This window comes from Muntiacus reevesi, chromosome 3, assembly GCF_963930625.1.
Source record: "Muntiacus reevesi chromosome 3, mMunRee1.1, whole genome shotgun sequence".
In the NCBI taxonomy this organism is placed as follows: domain Eukaryota; kingdom Metazoa; phylum Chordata; class Mammalia; order Artiodactyla; family Cervidae; genus Muntiacus; species Muntiacus reevesi.
In genome coordinates this window covers 32,855,815-32,878,494 of record NC_089251.1, presented here as the reverse complement: position 1 = coordinate 32,878,494, position 22,680 = coordinate 32,855,815, and the positions used below count along the sequence as shown (strand labels likewise).

At 53.7% G+C, this 22,680-nt stretch overlaps 1 protein-coding gene across 3 annotated transcripts; it reads right to left on the bottom strand.

Moving 5' to 3' along the window:
- Positions 1 to 945: 945 nt before the first annotated feature.
- On the bottom strand, positions 946 to 22,625 carry CAD (carbamoyl-phosphate synthetase 2, aspartate transcarbamylase, and dihydroorotase). Of its 3 annotated transcripts, XM_065928790.1 has the most exons (45): positions 22,296 to 22,621; positions 21,914 to 22,053; positions 19,964 to 20,093; positions 19,095 to 19,237; positions 18,791 to 18,932; positions 18,433 to 18,604; positions 18,070 to 18,255; positions 17,785 to 17,897; positions 17,320 to 17,465; positions 16,946 to 17,077; positions 16,587 to 16,820; positions 16,240 to 16,461; positions 15,853 to 16,041; positions 15,500 to 15,624; positions 15,176 to 15,306; positions 12,369 to 12,481; positions 11,888 to 12,132; positions 11,425 to 11,671; positions 10,979 to 11,077; positions 10,565 to 10,789; positions 10,296 to 10,478; positions 9,890 to 10,108; positions 9,457 to 9,624; positions 8,690 to 8,872; positions 8,434 to 8,538; positions 7,742 to 7,981; positions 7,413 to 7,494; positions 6,977 to 7,143; positions 6,669 to 6,833; positions 6,391 to 6,522; positions 6,000 to 6,201; positions 5,464 to 5,654; positions 5,169 to 5,309; positions 4,886 to 4,987; positions 4,425 to 4,521; positions 4,099 to 4,149; positions 3,766 to 3,810; positions 3,484 to 3,653; positions 3,299 to 3,373; positions 2,569 to 2,781; positions 2,260 to 2,385; positions 1,889 to 2,044; positions 1,687 to 1,788; positions 1,414 to 1,508; positions 946 to 1,302 (listed from the first exon to the last, which is right to left on the bottom strand). In XM_065928790.1, the coding sequence occupies exons 1-45, from the start codon at positions 22,375 to 22,377 to the stop codon at positions 1,200 to 1,202; spliced, it is 6,729 nt and encodes a 2,242-aa protein (XP_065784862.1). In that variant the 5' UTR covers positions 22,378 to 22,621; the 3' UTR covers positions 946 to 1,199. The 3 variants fall into 3 exon arrangements, with proteins under 3 accessions (XP_065784862.1, XP_065784863.1, XP_065784864.1); XM_065928791.1 differs by lacking the exon at positions 4,099 to 4,149; XM_065928792.1 differs by lacking the exons at positions 946 to 1,302; positions 1,414 to 1,508; positions 1,687 to 1,788; ... (2 more) ...; positions 2,569 to 2,781; positions 3,299 to 3,373 and having other exon boundaries at positions 3,518 to 3,653; positions 4,088 to 4,149; positions 22,296 to 22,625.
- Positions 22,626 to 22,680: the final 55 nt, after the last annotated feature.

Genomic DNA, 22,680 nt, shown 5'->3' with positions numbered 1-22,680 from the left:
GAGGCCTCAAAGTTGAGGGTGATAACTACCTTGTTTGTCCTTATACTCCTACTGCACATGGTGCTTTGTACCCAGAGGATGCTAAGTGAACCTGCTGGATCCAGAAATTTCTCTAATGCTACTGAAGTTCATGAATTGGAATAGTTCACACACTTCCCCAACCCCCCTAGCCCAGGGTTCCCTAGCCAAAGGGTGCCTCAGCGCCCCTGACCTACTCCAGCCTAAAAAATCCAGCGAGGTGGTCTCCCAGGGAGAGTAGGTTGTGGGGGTGGGCTGGGGTTGGAGGTTGGGGTGTGTGTGTGTGTGTGGTGCTCCTCCCAGGGATGGCAGCTGAGGTTCTGAGGATGCAGTGGTCACCTGAGCCCCTGAGGAGAGGACTGGCCAGAGCAGAGGAGAATAAAGGCTTTCAGCAGGAGCTCCTAGACTCCTGGTCATGGACCGGTACCTTCTTGACTGGTGGCATTAAAGTACACAATAAATGTAATATGCCTGAATCATCCTGAGACCATCCCCACCCCTCCACCCCCCACTATAGGAAAATTGTCTTCCATGAAATCAGTGGTCCCTGGTGCCAAGAAGGTTGGGGTCCGCTGGCCTAGAGGAGAATGAACCTCACCATCAGGGCCCAGATGCTCAGCACTCCATTCCCCATGACTCATGCACCTGAATGGAGGAAGGAGGGCCAGACGTGGATCAGTGGAGCACAGGCCTCAGCAGCACCAAGAGAATGGTGTGTTCCTGCCCAGAACCTCCAAGAGCCACCACTCTGAAAATCGGGGCCTGCCTGCTCCCCTGACCAGAACAGGGGCTTGCCCAGCAAGGTGCTCTTGTATTTGAGAAACTCTTCTCATTTTCTAGAAGAAAGCTCTGCCTATTGGACTTAGCATCCTCTGCTAAAGCCAGGATACACTCAAGGAAGCAAGAAGCAGAGGCAGCTCAGCTGCTTTATTAAGTCAGTGGAAAAGTAACTATACAGATTTGAGGTGCAAGAAGGGAGACGGGCTGATTGGGCCCCAACCCCTGCAGCCCCACCTCAATGCTAGATAGCTCCAGTCCAGTCCAGTGTCTGAAGCGTGGTCCCCACATGTGTGCATCTGAGCACAAGGCCTATCTGGATGCCCCAGAGCAGCAAGGAAGGGTGCAGCCTCTGTGGAGGGCACGAGATCCCATCCCCAGCAGCTGGGCCTGAGCAGAGGGCCCTAGAAGCGGCCCAGCACAGTGGCCAACAGAGCCATGCGGATGTACATGCCGTTCTCTGCCTGGCGGAAGTAGGCAGCTCGAGGATCTGAGTCCACCTCCACACTGCAAGAGAAGGAAGAGTTACTGCCCGGCCCAAGACAGCCTGAACTGGACTGAGTGCAGGCCCGCGCCCCCATGCCCCCAAGCACAGCCCCAATCTTGATGCCAGATCACCTGATCTCATTGACACGGGGCATTGGGTGCATCACCACCATCTTCTTCTTGGCCCGGGTCATGATGTGCGGAGTGAGGATGAACTGGCCAAAGCACTGTGGGAAGGGAGGAGCCCCCGTAAGCACCTCAGGGCCATGGTGGCTACACAGAGCCTGCGCCCCCACCGCCAGTCCCCGGAGGCAGTTATCACAACCGAGGGGCCCAGCCGTCCTGGTGCTAGTCTGGAATGCCAGCAGCTACATCCCGGGCTGCTCCTCCCCGCTTCGCACTTACTGCTTCATACTCCTGGGTGGAGCCGAACCGCTCCTTCTGGATGCGCGTCATGTAGAGCACGTCGGTGTCCGGCAGCGCCTCCTCGATGCTCTCAAATTCCTCCTAGACGGCGAGGCCCGGCCCGGGTGAGCGTGGGGCCAGCACTGACCGCCCAAGCCAGGTCCCTCCCCACCCCTCCACGGGAGGCCTCCCAGGGCCTGACCTGCTTGGTGCCACGGGAGGCCACGAAGGCCCGCACGTCAGGGGGCATGCGCAGGCTAGGGGGCGCCACGTAGCGCAGGCTGACGCGGTACTGGGTGAGCAGGCAGGCCAGCGAATGCACCGTGCGGCCATGCTTCAGGTCGCCCACCATCGTGATCTGCGCAGGGAGCGGGTGGGGGTGGGCGGCAGCCCGTCACCAGGAGGGCCCCCAGCCTGAGCACTCCCCCACCCCCATTTTGAAGCTTTCTGCCTTAGGATCAGAATGGAGGCCTCCTTGATGCAACAGGCCCCGAAATGCAGAAACTGCTTCCCACCTGCCTCCCTCTCCAGACTGTCCCAGGGCAGGCCTCCGAGCCCCGCCTGCACCCTTACTGTCATGCCGTTGACCGTCCCAAGCTCCTCCCGGATGGTGAAGATGTCCAGCAAGGCCTGGGTAGGGTGCTCTCCAACCCCGTCCCCTGCGTTGATCACTGGCCTCCGGCAGTGCTTGGCTGCCAGCTGTGACACGGGGACAAGGAAGGAGAGTTCTTTCTTCTGAGTCTCAGGGACCCCCACTCCCCGCCGCGGTCCCACTTCTCCTGGGTCCCCTCACCCATCTGGCCCCACCTGAGCCCTGCAGTTACAGAAGTGTCTGTGGGCCCCGCCCAGTCGATCCTGCGCTGGCGCAGAGGCCGGCCTCACCTCCACCGCCCCGGGCTGGGGGTGCCGCAGCACGACGACGTCGGCGTAGCAGCTCATGGTCTGCACCGAGTCAGCCAAGGACTCGCCCTTCTGGACGGAGGACGTGGCTTCGGAGAAGCTGAGCACGGCGCCCCCGAGCCGGGCCATGGCTGCTGCAAAGGAGCTGCTGGTCCGCGTGCTCACCTCGTAGAACATGGAGGCCATCACCTTCCCCTGGGAGGCAAGATGCATGTGTGTGTGTGTAGCTGTGTCCATCCCCGGGAGCACGTGGGCTGCTGCCTGCTTCATCAATGTGTGCTAGAGGGGTGCCGAGAAAACCCTTCCCCGAAACCACCCTGTGACCCGTTGGAGCCCCGGCATCTCCAACAACGTGTTCCTGTGAGCTAAAGGTCTGCCTCCAAAAAGCTACTGTTAAGCATCTGAATAAGACGTTTGTTCTCTGGGAGAGGAAATACCCAGTTCTCTCCCACAAAGACATCAGTATCAACCAATGGACTGGGTTACTGGGCCCGTGTGCTGGCACTCAGGGCTCACAGGTCAGCTGCATACTGATCAGAGGAGGGCCACCACGGAGGCGGCCTAGAGCAGCAGGACCATCAGAGCAGGACTTACCTATGGAGGGTGTGGACTCCCATGAGGGAACCCAAGGTGGGGGAGGGAGACCCCTCTGACTACTTACGGAGCCCTGCCCACTGGGCCTGCATCCTCAGCCCACAGCCCTGACCCTGACCTTGAGGATGTCGAGGCTCCGCTCCTTCTGTACCATCATGCGCAGCGTGTGTGCCACGTTGAACAGGTGAGACATCTGAGAAAGATTCCGAGTCAGCTGGAAAGGGTGTGGCCCCCAGGGCTCCTGGCCCCAGCTCTCCAGATCCTCACAGCTCCGGGTGGCCCCCTCCTCCCTTCCCCAGGCACCTGATCCTTGGTGAACTGCTGGACAGACAGGATATGTTGGCCCACTAGTGAGTGCAGCAGGGGTGAGGTCTGGGGGTGCAGCAGGCCAGGGGTCCCCAGGTTCTGGGGTGACGCCTGTCTAGGTACTGGTGGTGGAGGGTAGCAGATGCCATCAAGGGTTCCCATCAGCTCTGCAGAGTGAGGGGCATGGCAGAAGAGTCTGGTCAGAGGGCTCCTCCTACCCAGGCCAGATCAGAGAGGTCCCCAAAGGTGAGCGAGCGTGTGCTCAGGGCAGTCTCTCACCTGGCTCAGCTGCCTTCCGGGAGGTCTTCTCCTTTGGCTCCTCAGCTACAAACAGGGCGACAAGACAGATGTAAACCTGCACCTGGGGTGTGTGAAGAGCCCCGGCTTCCCAGGACTCTGGATCACAGTGTCTGTGTTAAACCAGCTCACACCACGGTAGCGGCAGGAGGTTAGCTGAGGGCAAGGGTGGCAGCCCTGGGCACGGACCCATGATTTCCCACGGGGGCTGTTGGGTGTGATCAGCGGTGCCCTCCCGGGACCCTCCCAGCTGGCAAAGGGATCCTAGGCAAGGGGGGCAGCCAGGCCCACAGCAACCGACAACCTGGATTTTACCCCACGCTCTGCTGCCCCATGGGGTCCCAGCTCCCGGGCGGAGGAACACAGCTGCCCATGACAAAAAAGGGCCTGTGAGAAGAGGCTGAGGGATGCCTACCTCACACTGGGTGGGCTGATTTAGGCACAGGGGGGCACAGGGGGTCAGACGAGGATTGGGGCGGTAGGAAGGATAAGGGAAATGGACCGAGGGACTGGAATAGCTCTGAGGCCAAAGAGCCCCCAAACTCAGGCCACCTGGGACACTATGGGGAAGAGGAGCCTATCCCTACACGTGTCTAGGATCAGGCGGCCCCACCCTCTGAGTCACAGGATCTTTCTCTTACCTGGCAAACCTGGGTCGGAGGCTCGGTGGATCCGGGGAGGTAGGTGGAAGCGGCCGTCGGGGAGTGCTGGGCCGCTCCGGCGGGGCCTCTCCGGAGTCTGGAGAGACAACACCAGGTAGTGACATGACCCTCCTCAAGTTCAGTCCCTCAAGAGAAGCCAAACTGCCTCCTATCCACTCCATCATGTCCCTTCAACCTGCTCTCTCCCTGAGCTGCCCCCAGTGGGGGTGGGTCAATGGCCTCTTCGAGACTTCTCTCTGGTTGGGTTAATGGATTAGTATTTCCCGCAGGAAGCCTCCTAAATTGAGAGTTAATTTGCAGTAGACAGGGTAGGTGGTGAGGATTTTAACTGTTAAGTGATGAACCTTCCATTGCCCCTGAACCACCAATTAAAACGTTTGTGCTGTTTATATCTGCACCTGACTATACCCCCATGCCCACCACCCAGCCCTGAAGATTACCGTGGTTAGCTCACTGGCAGCCGGGGCCGAGGGCGTGAGCTGCGGAACAGCACCCTGTGGCCACTTGCGGACGTCCTGTCCGTAGCCCGGTGGCACCAGCACCTGTGGACAGAAGGCAGGGAGGGCAAGTGAGCCAGGCAGGCAAGAGGTGGAAGCTGGCAAGCAGAAAAGATGCCCCGGGGACCTGTGCCTGGAGGGGTATGGGACCATGCAGACCTGCTGGGGTGGGAAGAGAACGGCACCCAGTAGGCCACGACTGCCCAGGCCTGGGCCACACACGTACCTGCCCGTCAATATAGGCCACCTCCCCACGCAGGACCACACGGCGGACAGTGCCCTTCACCTTCTGCCCTTCAAAGGGTGTCCAGTGGGCCTTGGAGAAGGGCATGTGGCTGGGGACTGTCCATTCGTGCTCCAGATCCACCTGCCAGAGTCATGGGTCATGCTGGACACGGGTGCCATGTGCACCCTCTCCCAGGACTGGAGATGCCCACCCGCCCCTGGCCCCACCCCTCCACATAGATGTCCTCCTGAGGGGGGTCAGAAGAGCCCCGCCCACCCCCAGCCCCACCCCACACCTCCACATAGGTGTCCTCCTGGGGGGGCAGGTGGAAGATGCGCCGAGGGTTGTGGTGCAGTCGCTGCAGCACGTCGTCCAGGCTGAGCCGGCCCTCGCTCACTGCCGTCAGCAGCAGGGGCAGCATGGTCTCCAGCCCCGGGAAGCCGGGGGGAGGCCGGGGCCCACACTTCTCCTCCACAGTGTGGGGGGCTGGGGAGAGAGCACCACCCTCAGAACAGTGGCCTCCATGCCTGGGGAGTCACACACACCACCAGGAAGGGCCTCGCTACCAACCCTGACTCTAGCTTTTCCTGGGAATCCGAAGACAGGGAAGCTGGGACTGCTGCCATCTTCAGGGCCCACACCTTCCACCCAGACTCTCTCATTTACTGTTTCCTCGTTTGCTCATTCGTTCTCTCAGTAAATACCTATCAAGCACCTATGACAGACCAGGAACTTGGTTGGAGTCCCACCCAGGCCAAGCCCAGGCACCATGGAGCCCAAGGTCCCGACCCAGAACCCCTGGGCCAGGGGGTACGTCCCGGGCCCTCTCACCGTGGTCGGAGGCAAAGCAGTCGATGACGGTCATGTTCTCCCATAGGGCTTCTACGTCTTCCCGGGAGCCAAGCTCAGGCCGAACCTCCCCCTTCCCGGGCCCCAGACGCTCCAGGTCATTACGGCTCAGGAACAGATGGTGGGGTGCCACCTCACAGGTCACCGGCAGCCCCTGCGCCTTTGCCGCTTTAATCAGCAGGATCTGGGGGAGAGCAGGGAGACCTCAAGGAAGGGGGCGTCCCTCAAGGCCCTGACCTGCACAGTCCCCACAGCCAACCTCCCCTCCTGGAAAGTCACGGGGCAGGCGTGCTGAGCCGCCCCTGCCCCCAAGAACCATCCTGATCACCTAGAGTCACTGGGAAAGCCACTGGGGCGCCTCTGGGGCTCTCACCTCCTCCTTCCGTGCCACGTGACAGATGTGCACCGAGCGCTGGGTCAGCTGGGCCACCATGAGGATGGCTGCGACACTCTGCCGCTCAGCGTGGGCCACGATGGGGAGGTGGGAGGGCCATGTCTCGAAGTGCTGGGGACAGGAAGAAGGTTCCGGGACCCTGCAGTGCCCGAGCCCTCGCGGGGCTCCTGACTCGCACTGCTGAAGCCTGCTGTGAGAGGGCCCTCAAACGAGGGGTACTGGCTGGCTGACTGGCCCCTCCCCCGCCCACCCCCTACCTCCATCCACTGGACCACACTGTCCAGCCGCAGTTCAGAGAAGGTCTCATTGAGGTAGAGCTTCAGCCCCGCAGCAGACCCAGCCACGGTGCCCAGGGTCCCTGCATTTTCTGACGAGGCTCCGAGGAATAAGGCATAGTCACAGCGGGCGCCGGCCTCTGCCAGCTGGAAGGGATACATTCGAGATAGGGACCATCGGCACCTGTGCCAGCCTGGCTCACGTGGCCTGGCCCCTGGGGAGGGGTAGAGGGAGCAGGGTACGGGGAGGTGGGGGATGTGGGTCACCAGGAAGCAGGACTGGGGCTCACCTTCTGCGCCAGGGCCAGGGCAGGGGCGTCGGTGATGGGGGGCCGGGTATTAGGCATGGCACACACCATGGTGACACCCCCGGCCAGGGCAGCAGCTGTGCCCGAGGCAAAGTCCTCCTTGTGTGTCCCCCCTGGTTCCCGCAGGTGCACATGGACGTCGATCAGTCCTGGGAGAACACACAGGAAGCAGGTTGGAGGGAGAGTCAGAGACTCGAAGGGCACCAAGGTAGGAAAACAAGCAGCGACTGACACCAGTGAGAGGTGGCGAAGCTCTCAGTCATGGGCATCGTGGATGGAGAATAAAGAGCTCAGAGTGAGGAAGATTCTGGGCCCTTCCCACTCTGAACAGGCTAGGGTGGAGTGGGCCCCACGGCCATCCTTCACTGCAGCCCCTACTGGTGTCCAGGAGCCAGGTTCTCTCCCGAGATGCACTTACCAGGTAGCCGCACAAGTTTCTGGGAGGTCATGCAGTCAACGTGCACCTTCAAAGGAGGGGCTGGTCCGATCTGTCCCAGCGCCTGCAGGTGAAAATTCAGGGTCAGCAAAGATTGAAGGGCAGCCAGGGAGCTGCAGGTGGGGCTTGGGTTTTCCCATAAACCAGGCTTCTGCCTCTCTACATCTATCTTCTTTGTTTGCAGCCACAAAGCTTGATGACTAGCGAGGCCGCTCCATGCAGAGATTCCCCGGCCCCAGAGCATGCTCACTTCTGCCTCCTCCCTTGCTGACACTGGCTGCCCCAGTCCCAGTGCCCGGGGTCTCAGTTACCTCCACAAACAGTTTGGTGCACTTGATATCAATGATGAGGGGTACGGAGAAGTCAGCGGCCAGGCGCCGCGTGCGGTAGCCCTTGGTGACGAAGGAAGAAAGACGCCGGCCCCCGGCCCCACGCATAGACAGGTTAATCACGAGCTCAAAGTTTTTCTCAGCGAGCTGCTCCAAGATGCTTCGCTGTGGTGGGCACTCTCCATCCACTGCCTCTTCAAAATGCCAGTCCACAGCCGTCACCTGTGGCCCAGAGATAAGACCAGAGAAACCTAAGCCTGGTAGGGGGCCAGGGGGCCAGTCTGAAGGCAGGGGGAGGTGGCCCAGGAGCCCATGAGGAAGAAACTGAGGACCCACAGGAGGGGGACCAGGCCATTTCACTTTGCTGCAGGCAAAGCATTTTTCTTGACCAGAAAATCTCTACACTATGGTTACCAAGGATTCTGCAATATGGAGCTCACAGAATACACAGAGAGAGGAAATTATGGAAGGAAATATGCCAGAATGTTAACAGTGGTGGAGAGATCACAAGGAATTTTTTTCTCTCGTTTTCTGTATACTCTACTGTTCTACGTGGAACAGATGATTTGTGCAATGATATGGAAAGCAGGGAAACAGGGAGAGATCCCATGTGCTCTCACATCTCAGGGTGGGCAGCGGCAGGGTTGGGTGGGAGGGGGAGGGGCACCCCATACCTTGACGCCATGCTCTGTGTAGAAGTCAGCGGTGCCCAGGCTGGCGTAGAGGCTGTAGCCCAGGCTCTCCAGCAGCCTCACAGTTGGGAGCAACTCACTTTTGTTCTGAAGAAGGGAGGATGAGGTTGTGTTTCTCCTGTCCTCCACTTCAAGTTAGCCCTGGCCCAGGGAACCATGGCCATCTGTACCTGCCCCTTCTGACCTCTTCAGGGCCCACCCTACCCTCCACCCTACCACCCCCTGTGTGGGTTCTTACCTTATAGCTGCCAATGGTCAGCAAAATATTCTTCTTGGGGATCTTAAAACCAGTGCTGAGCATGGCCTTGAGGTAGGCCTCGCAGCGGCTCTCCCCAAAGCCGGCCACTTCCCCGGTACTGGTCATCTCCACACCCAGCACCACGTCAGCCCCCGCCAGGCGGGAGAATGAGAACTGGGGCACCTGAGGGAGCAGGAGGTGAGAGCAGCCCACATCCCTGCACCAGGAGGGGTGGCAATGATCCCCTCTCTCGGCCTTCTCCAGACAGGGTGAGCCTTCCCCGTGCTGCCCTACATGAATCCGTCAATCATTGGCTACTTCTCAAACATGCTTGCGCTTCCCTTGGCCTCCACGAGGCTGGCCTTGGAATATTCCTCAACAAGCTCGGCAAATCTCAAATCTTGACTATACTCCAAGGCTCAGTCCAAATACCACCTCTTTTCTTGAACCTTCCCTGGTCACCCTCTATGGAAGTGGCACCTCCTTAAGCATTTCGTTTTGGTCTCTACTCTGCAGGTTTATCACACGATATTCTAGAAACAAGCTGTTTGGGACCCGACTTCTCTTGCCTCCCATCACTAGAGTGGACGCTCCTCAGAGTGGAGGGCCATCTTATTGCCCTTATTGCCTGACCACCCAGCAAGGCCTTGCCCACAGGAGGTGCTCGCTTTATACGGCAATGGACACACAGCTTGGGCAGCAGGTGAACTCCCTCCCACTATCTGCCTCCCTGCTGACCGCTAACCTGGGGCTTCAGTCTTCCTTACCTTCACCCCCACAACTCCAGAGCCAGTCATGAGTCCCACAGGCTCCACTTCTTCCCCCATGATGACCCGTGTCGCCAAGGCTACTAGGTCCACACCTAGTGTCTTGGAGACGAAGGGGAAGGAGCGAGACACACGCACGTTGCATTCAATGACTTTCAGCTGGTCGTCCTGGGCAGACAGAGATTGGTCAGGCCTTCTGCAAGTGGGCTTGTGACACCACCCCACTGAATCGGGTCTTCCCCTCACTCATCGTTCTGTGGGTCATCAACCCAGGACAGGGGGCAGGTTGACTGTCATAAACATTGCAGGCCTGAGATGTGACCCCACCCCTCCAGCTCTCCTCCCCCATTGAGGGTTCCCCAGCACAGTGGCCAGCACAGAACAAAGAGGCGCCACAGTCCTCGGGTCCCTTTCTGTAGCCCCGTTTCACTACCTTGGCAATGAGCTGCAGATTGAAGGGTCCTGTGACCTGGAGCTCCTGGCCCACGGCATGCACAATGGCTTTGATCCGCTCCAGAGTTTTGGCAGTGATGTCCTGTGGTGGGGTCACCAGTGTGGCATCACCTGAATGCACACCTGCGTTCTCCACATGTTCAGAGATGGCGATAGCTGCCACCACACCATCACAAGCCACAGCATCCACGTCAATCTCCTAGTGGGGCAAGGTGCACAGGGCAAGATGGTGAACAGCAAGGGCCATTTCCTTCTCTCACTTGCCCCTGCAGGAAACTTCCCTGCTTTTAAGAGCCCTGGACAACCCATCCTTCCCAGATCAGAGACAGGGGAGTCGCCTCCGTGGCTGAAAGACTGCTTTCAGAGACTCATCTGCAGCCTCCCACCTTGGCCTCCTGGATGAACTTGGAGATGACCACGGGGTGCTCCTTGGAGACAGCTGCTGCACTGCTCAAGAAACGCTCCAAGTCCCCATCGGTGTAGGCCACGTTCATAGCAGCACCGCTCAGCACATAGGAGGGGCGCACGACACAGGGGTACCCCACGGTCTGGCAGAACTGGCGAGCAGACTAAGGGCATAGGGAGCTTAGCTGTGTTGCACGCACTCACCCATGATGCCATCTGGCCTCCAGCCCCCACCCAGGCCTCAGCCCACCTCTAGGTCACTGAGCTCCCTCCACTGAGGCTGGCTGATACCAATGGTGTCCAGGAGCCGGGAGAACTTAAAACGGTTCTCAGCTGAGTCAATGGCTTCTGGGGAGGTGCCCAGAACCCGACACTGCTGCCGATGCAAAGCCATGGCCATGTTGTTGGGCAGCTGCCCGCCCATGGACAGGATCACACCTTCAGGGTTCTCCAGCTCATAGATGTCCATCACCACCTGCAGTAAAGGAGGAGAAACAGGTGGTGATTAACAGATAGGGTCAGGGGCCTGAGCCTTCTTGCTCACCGCCCTTCATCCTTCACCCAAACCCCCTCAAACCTCACAAGTTCCAAAGAGTCTGAGGTTTGCCAGCCACTCCTAGTTGATGGGCCACCCAGGCTCACAGGCAACCTTCACCTGTCTCACCTCAAAAGAGATTTCATCAAAGTAAAGTCGGTCACACATGTCATAGTCGGTGCTGACTGTCTCTGGGTTGTAGTTCACCATGATGGTCTTATACCCCATCTGCAATAGGAGGGGAAGGATATTCAGCAATCAGGTGGGTGGACAGCATGAGGAAAGGAAGCCCAAGTCCCTACTTCAGAGAGTACTGCCTTGGCTGTCTCTGAAATCGCTGTACAGGACGCCTGCCTCGGGAGGGAAGGTACTGGAAAAGTAGACGCGGAGTTCTGGAGAGGAACCACACGTAGTGCACAGGACGGCCTAAGGGACCCCCAACCCCATTAAAGCCCTATGATAGATGTGAGGTGCAGCAATGAACAGAAAGTGCCAGGATCGAGTATGGGTGGAAGGTGGCTGCAGAAGCTGATCAGTACAGCAGAGGGAACCATATGAAAGACGAGCTTGGAGACCTTTCGGAGCTGCTGGATGCAGCCCACAGCACACCAGTCAAACTCGACGCTGGAGCCGATACGGTAGACGCCAGAGCCAAGGACCAGGACATGAGGTGTTCGAAAGCTGAGGTCATGGGTGGTGCCCCAGTATGTCAGGTACAAGTAATTTGTCTGAGCCGGCCACTCAGCTGCAACTGTGTCAATTTGCTTCACTGCTGGGCAGATCCCTAGTTCCTGACGCAGCTTGCGAACAGCCAGCTCTGTGCTAAAGGAGAAGGGTCAGAAATATAGACCATGGGAGTGGAGAATGGCCCCAGCAGAGGGCAGAGATCCAAGGGAGGGATCAGAGAGGAAAATCCCAGGGATGAGGGCAGTGGCCTCCAACACCCCCCCTCCACATTTTTCCTCCTGAGGGCCCCTCAGGAGTACAAAGGTTCTCTGCCCCAGGTTCTCAGCCTGAGGTCCTCCCACCATCCCTGACCTGAGGACCGCGAGGGCAATCTGCTTGTCTGAGAAGCCAAGGCGCTTGGCCTGATGCAGCAGGTCTGGGGGCAAAGGTTGTCCACGATGTTGCTCCAGCAGCTGGGTGTGTGCTATGATCCGCTTCATCCGGTGCAAGAACCAGCGGTCGATGCGAGTGAGTTCATACAGGCGATCCACTGAGTAGCCAGCCCACAGGGCTGCTGCCACCACGAAGATGCGCTTGTCTGTTGGAGTCTCCAACTCCTAATGGGGAGAGGGCAGACAAGCTAAGCTTCAGTTTCCTCACCTATAGAAACAAGTCTAATGATACATCCCCATAATAAAGAGAAATGAAACCACAGAATTCTCAGCAAGTGAAAACACAGCAAAGTCCACTAGTGACTGGTGCTAGTATTACTGGTAACAAGCTTGGGGGCTGGGGACACAGAGAAGAAGCAGGGTACATTTTGAGTGCTGTCACGGGTAGGGGAGCCACTTACCATATCACTGACGGGCTTGACCGTGTGATCAAAGCCCACGCAGTTCTCATCCACCATGCGCAGAGCCTTCTGGAAGGCCTCCTCAAAAGAACGCCCAATGCCCATGACTTCACCTGGAGGAATATGATGTGAGGATTGAGGGCCAGGGGGCACTGGTGATGCCCAAAATGTTGGCAGTTCTAGGAAAATTGTTCTCAAATCTCTGGGAGGTTCTCAAGCCCACAGTGGTGTTTCATTGAGAATCTTACACTTGCAGGTTTTTCTCCCTATCATTTTCATGTGGATATTGGAACAATCACAGAGGCCCAATCGCTGATGGTTATCCATTTATTTGGTTTCCTTTATTCACATTGTGATGTTGTAATCTGGGATCTGGCTTATCCTTTAAAACTTTTTAAAAGTCTGGGTAGTAAGATGATCCCATTACTCTTTGAATCCACTCAGGGTTAATCATATTTCCAACTACCACTCTAGAGTACTTTTTCCAAATGTTTTATACAAGATTATAGTTTACATAAACATTTATCCTGCTTTTCCCCTCATTGTGAGCTTTTCCCACATTAGTGTGTGACTTTGTTACCAGCAGTTTAACTCTTGTGTGATTTACCATAAAGTGACTGCTCACTCACTGAAGGACATTTAGCTTTGAAGTGTTCATCGCTGTAAGGTGGTAATGCTGTCTGGGATTTAGTTTATCTCCTGAGGATATATTTTCAGAAGTGCACAGGCAATACGCAAGGTAAGTTTTCTGGCCCTTGATAAGTATTAATTGCTTTGTAGAAGTTTGTGCTTTATAATACAAAGTATTGGGCTGGCCAAAATGTTTAGCTTTTTCCATAAGCTATTATAAAAATGCTGAATAAAGCTTTTGGCCAATCCAATATAAATTTAACCAATCTTTGAAGAAGAGTATATAATCATTTAAAACAACTTTTGCCAACAAGTAAAAATCATTCTCTCATTTTAACTAGATTTCTTCTAACTACTATTAAGAGGAAACTTCCCCCCTACACCCAGGCCTGCTTATTGATTTCCTCATCAATAAAGTTTGTTCATGTCCTCTGACAATTTACACCAGAGTCTTCAAATATCTCTTACCAAATGTATTTTTCTATTTACAATTCTAATATGTTTCTTTAAAAAATTTTTCAAAAACATCAAGCTCATACTGGTAGTGTTAAGGAAGAGGATGAGCAATTTTGTTCAATTTCTTTGTAATGTGGTTATATTATAAAAGTTTTTACCCTGGGTAAAAGAGAAACCCAATGCACTCACATGCAAGCCTAGAAAAATCCTAGAATCATATAAATCCCCAAATTAATGTCTGTGTGATAAGATTCTAGGTGATTTCTTTGGTAAAACTACCTTTTCTAATTTCTCAATGATTCACGCATCTTACTTGTATAATAAAAGTTACAAAAAGTTATGAAAGAAGATCAAATTCCAAGAATACTCAGATGTAAAATACTTAAATCTCTCATCTAGGAATCAATCTTTTTGATTGTCCTATTTTCAATCCACTTCTCTTAGCTACAATTTATGGCTTCGTTCCCATGTTTATTATAATTTTCACATAACAGAAATTCATCTCCAGAAGGAACAACTTGGCAGTTTTGTAAGATTTCTAAAAATCAAGTAATATCTGAGCTTAGACTTACAAGTTTAAAGGCTACTATTGCTGTTAATGGAAATTTGGAGCACAGTAAAAAGCTATTATCCTTAGCTGGTGACAGCTTGGTACGTGCACATGCTTGTTTTAGTAGAAATGTTGTGGAGGACAAACTAAGGGAACTTAAAGAAAGGGTCACTGTAAGGAAGCGTACTAACTCAATTACAGCATTCTTAACACTGCCGAGAGGCTGACCATCATATCTATTCATTACTAATTGTCTCTGTTTCTATGAAATTTCTCTTACATCCTGCTCTGATCTTAAACATTGTATTGAAAAACATTTGAGGGATTTCCCCAGTGGTCCAGTAGTTAAGACTCCATGCTCCCAATGCAGGGGGCCTTGGTTTGACCCCTGGTCAGGGAACTAGAGATCCCATGTGATACAACAGAGTTTGCATGCTACAACTAAAGAAAGACCCTGCATGCTGCAACTAAGACCCAGCACCATCAGATCAATTAATTATTATTATTTTTTTAAATTTAATTTAGTGACCATGGCAGGAAGTGCCCAGAGGAGATACACTTGGCATGGCTGCCACTGACTTGGCCTTAGAAGAGTTCACAGTAAACAGCAGTCATTTCCTTGAAACATCGGTATTTATACAAGCATGGAGAACAAATTGTCACTGGCCTTAACAGCCTGGGGATGAGGCCAAAGGCAAAATGCTATGAAACACTGTGAGTGGAGTTTCATAGAACTGGTCTCACCCATGACAGGTAACACAGTGCAACAGAGGAACATGCAACTAGCAACAGATCCAGTTTTCAGCTCTTGGCTCTGCCCTCTACTCAGTCAGACACTTTCCTTCTGTGGGTACCTGCTTACTCATTTGTAACACAAGAGTTAAGAGTCTGATGGCTATCACCCCATTCCAAGATTTCTGACATGCCATCTGGGGAGTGGAAGCAGCATGTGTATGGACTTCCAGATGCCTTGGATCCTCGCCCCTGGGGAGAACCGCTATCTTAGTTGGAAATATCCCTATTAGTTCTGAGAAACCGCTCACAAGAAGCTGCTCATACAAGAGCTGAAAGGACATGCCAGGGAGCTGACTCTATGACATTCTAGGTTCTTGGGACGTGTGGGACACTGTGAGGTGATCTGGGGAGGGGTCTCTTGGGATGTGTCTCTCACCCACGCTCTTCATGCAGCTCCCAATCTTTGTGCTGACACGGAGGAACTTGCTGAGGTCCCAGCGCGGAATCTTCACCACACAGTAATCCAGACTGGGTTCAAAGGCTGCCGTTCCGCCTGTCACCGAATTCCTGAGGGCCATCAGATGGGGTTGCCAGGAGGACAGAGCAGGAGATGTAAATGGTGAGGTTGCAGATAGCGTTCTCCTACCCATACCCAGGCCAATGTCCTTTTCCTATTCCTTATCCCATAAACGTTTTTATTTTTTCCAGCTCCCACGATCTCACCCCCACCCCCCACCCCATCTCTTCCCAATCCCTGTACCTGAGTTCTGGCAGAGGGATGCCTAAAGCCAGCTTGGCTGCCACATAGGCCAGTGGGTAGCCTGTGGCCTTACTGGCTAGGGCAGAGCTGCGAGAGAGCCTGGCATTCACTTCAATGATGTAGTACTGCAAAGCCAAAGAACAAAGACAGAGTGACTAGATAACTGGCCTAGCAGGCCTCAGAAAGGAGAGGTCTCAGAAAGGCAGGACAATAAAGCCCCAATCCTCTCAAAAATAATCCTAGCTTCTGCTCCAGGGTCTGGAGGGTTAAAAGGCTCCTTGGCCTAGAGGCCCCCAAATTATAAGACGGTGCTCCAGCAGCTAGAGTATCAGCCCCACGGCCTGGAGTCTCACCTGCTCAGACTCAGGGTTCAGGGCGTACTGCACATTGCACTCCCCGACGATTCCAAGGTGCTGAGTCACCTTGATGGCTGTCTGCCTCAGTAGCTGGTACTCCCTGTCATTTAGCGTCTGGCTTGGAGCCACCACGATGGACTCCCCGGTGTGGATACCCAGCGGGTCTAGGTTCTCCATGTTACACACCTGTGAAGGGAGGGGCCCATGAGGTCACTGCCATAGGGAGTAAGGAGGGGCAGGAGGCTGCATCCCAGGGTCCTATTGCCTCTGGAGACGCGCTCATCCTGGGTGTGAGGACACCGAACTCTCAAAGACCTCAGCCCTGCCAGGGCTCTTACAACAGCTCACGCTGCCTTACACGACTGCCTCTCCCCCATCACTCACCGTGACACAGTTGCCATAGGCGTCTCTCACCACCTCATACTCAATCTCCTTCCATCCTTTCAGGGACTTGTCTACCAGCACTTGGCTGGTATGGGCAAAAGCTGGGGCCACGAGAGCAGACAGCTCCTCTTTGTTAGAGGCAAAGCCAGAGCCCAGGCCACCCAAGGCATAGGCTGCGCGCACCAGCACAGGGTACCCCAGTCTCTCAGCAGCTGCCTGGGCCTGCAATGAGCACAGATGAATAAACAGATTAGGTCTTGACTGCGTGTTGTGCAGAGGGCTCCTGGGCCCAGAGAAAATATGCTGTCAAGGAAACGCCGCCTATCTACCCCCACCAGCCCTTGAACCTGCTCAAGAGAATTTGCTGCCTCGCTGGGGGCCACGTGCTCTCCGATCTCTGCCATCCTGGAGGCGAAGGCACGCCGATCCTCAGTCAACTCAATGGTCTCCACAGGTGTGCCCAGGACCCGGACTCCGTACCGAGCGAGCACCCCAGCCTTGGTCAGCTCCACACCACAGTTCAGAGCTGTTTGGCCCCCAAAAGTCAGTAACACACCATCTGGGCGCTCATTACGTATCACCTGGGGGAGGAGGGAGGAGTAACAGGCATTGAGACCCTGGGGTTAGGGAGCGGATCATAGAACTGACACAGGATCGCCTGGCCCATGTGGATTCTCTCTGCAGTCCAGCCTCGCCTGAGTCATACCTGGGTTACGTAGTGAGGTGTTATAGGGAGGAAATAGACCTTGTCCGCCAGCCCCTGTGAGGTCTGCACGGTAGCGATGTTAGGGTTGATCAGCAATGTCTGAATGTTTTCCTCCTTCAGGGCCTTGATCGCCTAAGGGGATAAAGGTGGCATATCAGCCTTGACTAGCGAAGCAAGACTTTTGGTCTCAGACCAGCATTTCTCTTCCTCTTCTCCCTTTCCTGGACTCTCAGTCCCTAATAACTCACTTCTCACCTTTCTGTGTATTCCCCAGTTCGCTTGGGTCACTTCTTCCCTACAACCAATGTTCATGCCTAAGCCCTATTCATCCTGAAGGCCACACACCCAGAGGGGCAGCAATGGACGCACTCTACCTGAGAGCCTGAGTAGTCAAACTCGCCGGCCTGGCCGATGGAGAGGCCCCCTGAGCCCAGAATCAGAACCTTTCGTGGTGCTGTAAACCCAGAGCCTGGGGTGGGAATCCCAGGGAGACAGAGGCGCTCAGCCAGCCGCTCTCGAACTATGGAGGCAAAGAAAGACAATACATTAGAGTTGAACAAGACCTGAGAGATCATCTAGATTAACCCCTCACTTTACAAAAGAAACCAGAACAAGTCATGCCTCTAATGAATGGCAGAGGCAGGACGAGGAACCCGGACTTGTGACTCTGGAGTTCCTTTGAATGGAAGAAGCATGAATGAATCACTTTGGCTTGGTTGCCTTCCTACCCCTCCCGCCTAACCTCCCAAACACCTCTCAGTTTCCTGAGGCACGTTCATCTTATGCCTACCCTGGAGCCTGTTCTTAGAGCCCCAACCTATATCTACTCAAGTGCTTACCTGTCTGGCCCCCAGGGTTCCCAGCTGTAGCTTCTTTCACAGTTTCCAGAAAAATGTCGAAAAGAAGTTCCATATCTGAAGGGCCAGCTTGATGCTCTGGGTGAAACTGGACACTGTTGAAGAGAGGTGATCGTGAAAACTGCCATTGTCACTGGCGGTCTCAAAGGTGGGTAGTGGGAAGGCTGACTGGGGCCCACTGCTGTGATTTCTTTTTTGATCTTCAAGTCTCAGTGGGCTTCAGAGCTGCAGAGATCCAGGCATTGTGCCAGAACCACGTGGGCTCACCTGAAGAAGGGCAGGCTCTCATGTACGATGCCTTCGTTGGAGTGATCATTGGCATTGGTGAAGAGAGGAAGCCAACTTGCTGGCAGTGAGTCTGTTTCCACAGCAAACCCATGGTTCTGGGATGTTAGAAAGCAGCGCCCGGAGCCAACCAGCAAGCATGGCTGGTTATGGCCTCGGTTCCCGTATCTGGAGGCAGAAACATCCTGAGTCACAGGCCCCTCTCACCCTCCCTTCACTCCTGCACCAAACCCAGCTCTGGCTGATCTCATGATTCTCACCAGCCCCCAGTCCAATTTCAACACTAGTAAACACCAACTCTATTCTATTCTCATTCCCAAGACTCCCCATCCCTTGTGTCCCCACCTCATCTTGTAAGTCTTGGCCCCAATGGCTAAGGCCAACAGCTGGTGTCCCAGACAGATCCCGAAGATAGGTCGGGGGTTTGGTTCAGATAAAACACGGCTCAGTGTGGATACCAAGCTGGGATAGGAGGCGGGGTCACCAGGGCCATTACTCAGGAAGAGACCCTCATACTCTGGTGTGGGCAGAAAAGATGATATTAAAATCCATAATTCAACTAGAGAGACACACCGTTAGAGCAAAAGCCCTTTTCTCCCCCTTCTTCTCTGCAACTCACGTTGACTTTCAGCAGCTGGACCGAGGGCCAGATCTTCCACCCATCTGCTTGTCTGAGGTCTTTGTACAGACCCAAGCTACTCACCTTGACTGTCTAACACGTGGTCCCAGGGTACCACAGTGACCTCTGCCCCACGCTGGCACAAGCATCGGACCTGATTGTACTTGAGGCCACAGTCCAAAGCAAGGATCCGAGGGGTACCCCCTGCATTGAATACCCGTGGAACCTGAGGAGTAAATGGTTGACAGCTGTGAATAGTAGGTATAATATGCACACAACCTGTACTCTAGAGGCCTTTTCCAGTTCTCCCTCAAGTGTTTACAACCAGTCTGGACACAGTGTAACTACTGTGCTTAGCATGAAACACTCTTCCACTCTATCTCTATACCTTAGTGGAGACCTCCGGCACCAGGGGGCGGGCATTGGGGTCCAAGAAGGGCAGGGTTGAAGGTTCTGTCCCATCCTGGACCAACTTGCCCAGCAGAGACCCCTGCTCTCGCAGCTTCTTAGTCAGCTCCCGAGTGTCCACTCCTGTTGAAACAGCAGACTCTGAGAGATCACTTCCCCAGTGCAGTCATGCAGGAAGTTAAGACTTCAATTCTAGGGCCTGAGTCACCCACAGCTGTCCTCTGGCATCAAAATCCTGGGCTGTCCTTCCAGAACGACCCCACCATGAAGCATTCTTGCCTCCAAGTATCACATTTGAGTTGAACCACCACCCCAGATCTGTTTACAGAAGGTAACACCAAGAGACAAAAGAACATGCTAAATGACAATACAGGAATATTATCAAACAGGTTTAAAAAGAAATTTAGAAAACTGGAAAAATTTTAAACACTCCCTGGATATTTGATATTAAGGAATTACTGTTAATTTTTTAAAGGTATGGCAGTGTTATTGTCATCATGTTTTTACAAGGGTTCTTTTTTCATAGATAATGAACTCTCGGAAGATGAAACAGTATTATATCTGAGATTTGCTCCAAAATAATCCAGAAGTTGTAGTAGTGGTGATGAAATAAGTTTAGCCCTGAATTGATGAAACTGGGGATTCATTATCCTATTCTCTCCTTTTGCATGCTTGAAATTTCCCATCTGAGTGAGAGCTCAGTTCCTTCCTACAGTCTAAACCTTTCAAATCAGGTACATTCTATCACAACCCTGGACTCAAGTCCCAAGGGTCCACAGAGAACTTCTCTTAATTCTTTCCACCTGGGTACCTATGTTCCCCCCAGACACAGCAATGCTTGCACCATACCTTGCAGGCCGGGTATGCCATGCTGTTGCAGCCACTCGTGCAGAGTGCAGCTGGCACTCCAGTGGCTGGGCGTGGGACAGCACTCTCCCACCACCAGTCCTGCCACGTGGATCCCCGAGGATTCAAACCACTGTCGATGGAAGGAGGAGACGGTGAGGAACCCAGGGCCACATAACTCCCCGAGCCATCTTTTCCCATTGGAGGGCCATGGACCCTGTACTTCAGCCACAGTGAATGACCTGTCATTCCTTTAACAAGCCAAGTACCTCATGCTTCTGCCTTTTATCACCTGCCTCCCACGTGAAACACTGAACACATGGGCCTGGGGGGCCTGATGGCACAGATATGACAGTGATAACTGAAAGGACATTTTCCTTTTCCCTCCCTTTTTTTAAATCTCCTTTTCCATGAAGTCACCCCTATTCTCACCTACTGCAGCTGTGCCTCCTTAGAATTCATCTAAGTTCACTTTTACTTCCACTTGTCTTACTATTTACATTGTATTACCAATGTGTTCATTTGCCTTCATCAGAGAATTCTGAACTCAAGAGCAAGATACCTGACATGTGATAGTAGTTAATGAAGTTTACAGAGGGCCCACTTCATGCCAGGTATTATAACAGATGCTGGGGGGCAAGCATGAGCACGAATAGACAAGGTCTTGTCTTCAGGATGTTAATTTGCTACTCAAGGAAGCAGAAAATTAAGGGAGTGTAGATACCAAGATCATATTCTCAGAGTGTGATAAAAACAGTACAGAACAGGAAGGGGCATAGCACCTTACTCAATAAAAATAAAGGCTCAGGGTAGAATATTAGGCATGATTATTATACCCCCTCCATAAGGGATTATCATTTTTAAAAGTAGCATATTTGTTACTCAATACATAAGCTTATAATAACTAAGTAGAGAAACAGGCTGTTTATTGGGGAGGAAGTGGCATATTTAAATTACATCTGCTTACTGGTAGAAGGTTTAAGAAAGATGAATGTTGAGACTGTTCTTTAGGGATGTGAAGGCTAGTCTGGCAGAACCCTCCATGGCTAGATGGTCGAATCTGCACTTGGACATACACTTATGGCATATATGCTGCAAAAGCATCAGTGGTGGGTTTGTGGCTCCTGGAGGCTTTACTCATCTTGGTTCTGTCAGGGCCTCAACTTTGCAAGTGTATAAACTCAACTTTGACATTGTATCTAGAGTTGACAAAGCTGAAGACTGACGTAAATTAACCAAGATAATGCATCATAAACTAGAACACAGTGAATTCATAGGTCGTGATGAGGAGTGGTTTTCTCCGGAATAACAGGCATGTATTTTACATAGAGTGTCTTCTCCCAAGTGTCAGGGTGAGTGGTGAAAGCATATGAAGAATTAAAGGCTCAGTAAGCCTTGTATCAGAATAAAATGAGTTTTGAGGAATACTGCATTGAGGCTAGGTGACTATGATGAACTTGTGTTGGTTTGTTTTTTTTACTTGAACTCTGAGGGCAACATAGTTTCCAAACAGAAGAGGAACAGGAAAAACTTCACTGAGAAGGACACTGTTTTCTTATCTACATGTTAAGAACTCTACTGAAAAGTGGTAAAATATGAGGCAAGGTAAGTAAAGCAGGTTTAGATGATAATCAGCTTAATTGGTTTGGTAGGGAAACTCGGACTTACTATCATTGAGAAGGATGTGACCTTGTATTCCAATTTCTTTCCCATTAAATTATACACTCTTAAAGCTTAACTCTCATCACAAAAAACTTATCGGAGCTCAGACTCTGGCTTGGTCCAGCACTTTGTGCCTCTCAAGGCACCTAACAAGTCGCACACAGGGCCTGTCTAGCACTTCAGTGTGTATCAGCTTTCTCCAGAATGACTAGCGGAATGGCAGTGTCTTCACTAACAGTTAATAGCTACTGATTCGAAAAGGAATGTAGAACAAGCATTAGTGTTGGCTACCTTGCTGAGCCCGAACTCATCCACTTCATCTGGGGGGATGCCGTAGTTACCGATCAGGGGGTATGTCAGCACTAAGATCTGTGCTTTGTAGGAAGGGTCAGTCAGGGCCTCGGGGTAGCCGACCATACCGGTTTGAAACACTGCAAGAAAGAGGCAGAGCTGGGGCTTAGGCAGGGCATCCTTCGGAGCACTGCCCGGAGCGATGAGAATGCCCCTGGGTCGTAGGGATACGGGGAGGTGGGGGGGGGGGGGGAGCGGGCTAGGGAATGGCGGGGGAGGGGGTGTGCAGGCGGGAAAATGGCGGGGTCTGATCAGAGCAGGCTGGGCAGAGAGGGGCATCAGAGAGACAGATGAGGTCGGCAGCCAGCCCGGACTTGCTTACCCACTTCCCCGGCAGTCGACACAGCGGCCCCAAAGGGCTGGCCCCGCAGGACCGACCCGTCCTCCAACACCAGGGCGGCCATGGAAACGGAGCTCAGAGGCGGGGTGATCACAGAGAAGAGGGAAATCGCAGCAAGCCCCGGTCGATGCTAGAACCACCAGAGGACTGCGCGCCCAGAGCCGATCCACGTGGCTCGCCGCGCCGCAGTCTAGAGCCAAGCGCTGTGTAAGCCGCGCAGGAGCCCAGACGCTCTGGACCGCGGCAGACTGCGGCGGCGCAGGCAGCTGGCGGCGTGAGGGGCGGGGCCGGGAGCGTGAGGGGCGGGGCCAGGGCGGCTAGCGGGTTGGGTCACCTCTTACCAAGCGTGAAGGTAAGAGAAACCTGT

Bases quoted from the DNA above. Each gene is read 5' to 3' on its own strand.
- CAD (XM_065928790.1), bottom strand. From the start codon at position 22,377: ATGGCCGCCCTGGTGTTGGAGGACGGGTCGGTCCTGCGGGGCCAGCCC. The intron at 11,672-11,887 runs GTCAGGGATGGT...CTTCTCCTTTAG, and splicing joins ATTGCCCTCGCGGTCCTCAG to CACAGAGCTGGCTGTTCGCA. The intron at 4,988-5,168 runs GTACGTGTGTGG...TTCTGTCCACAG, and splicing joins TGGCCTATATTGACGGGCAG to GTGCTGGTGCCACCGGGCTA.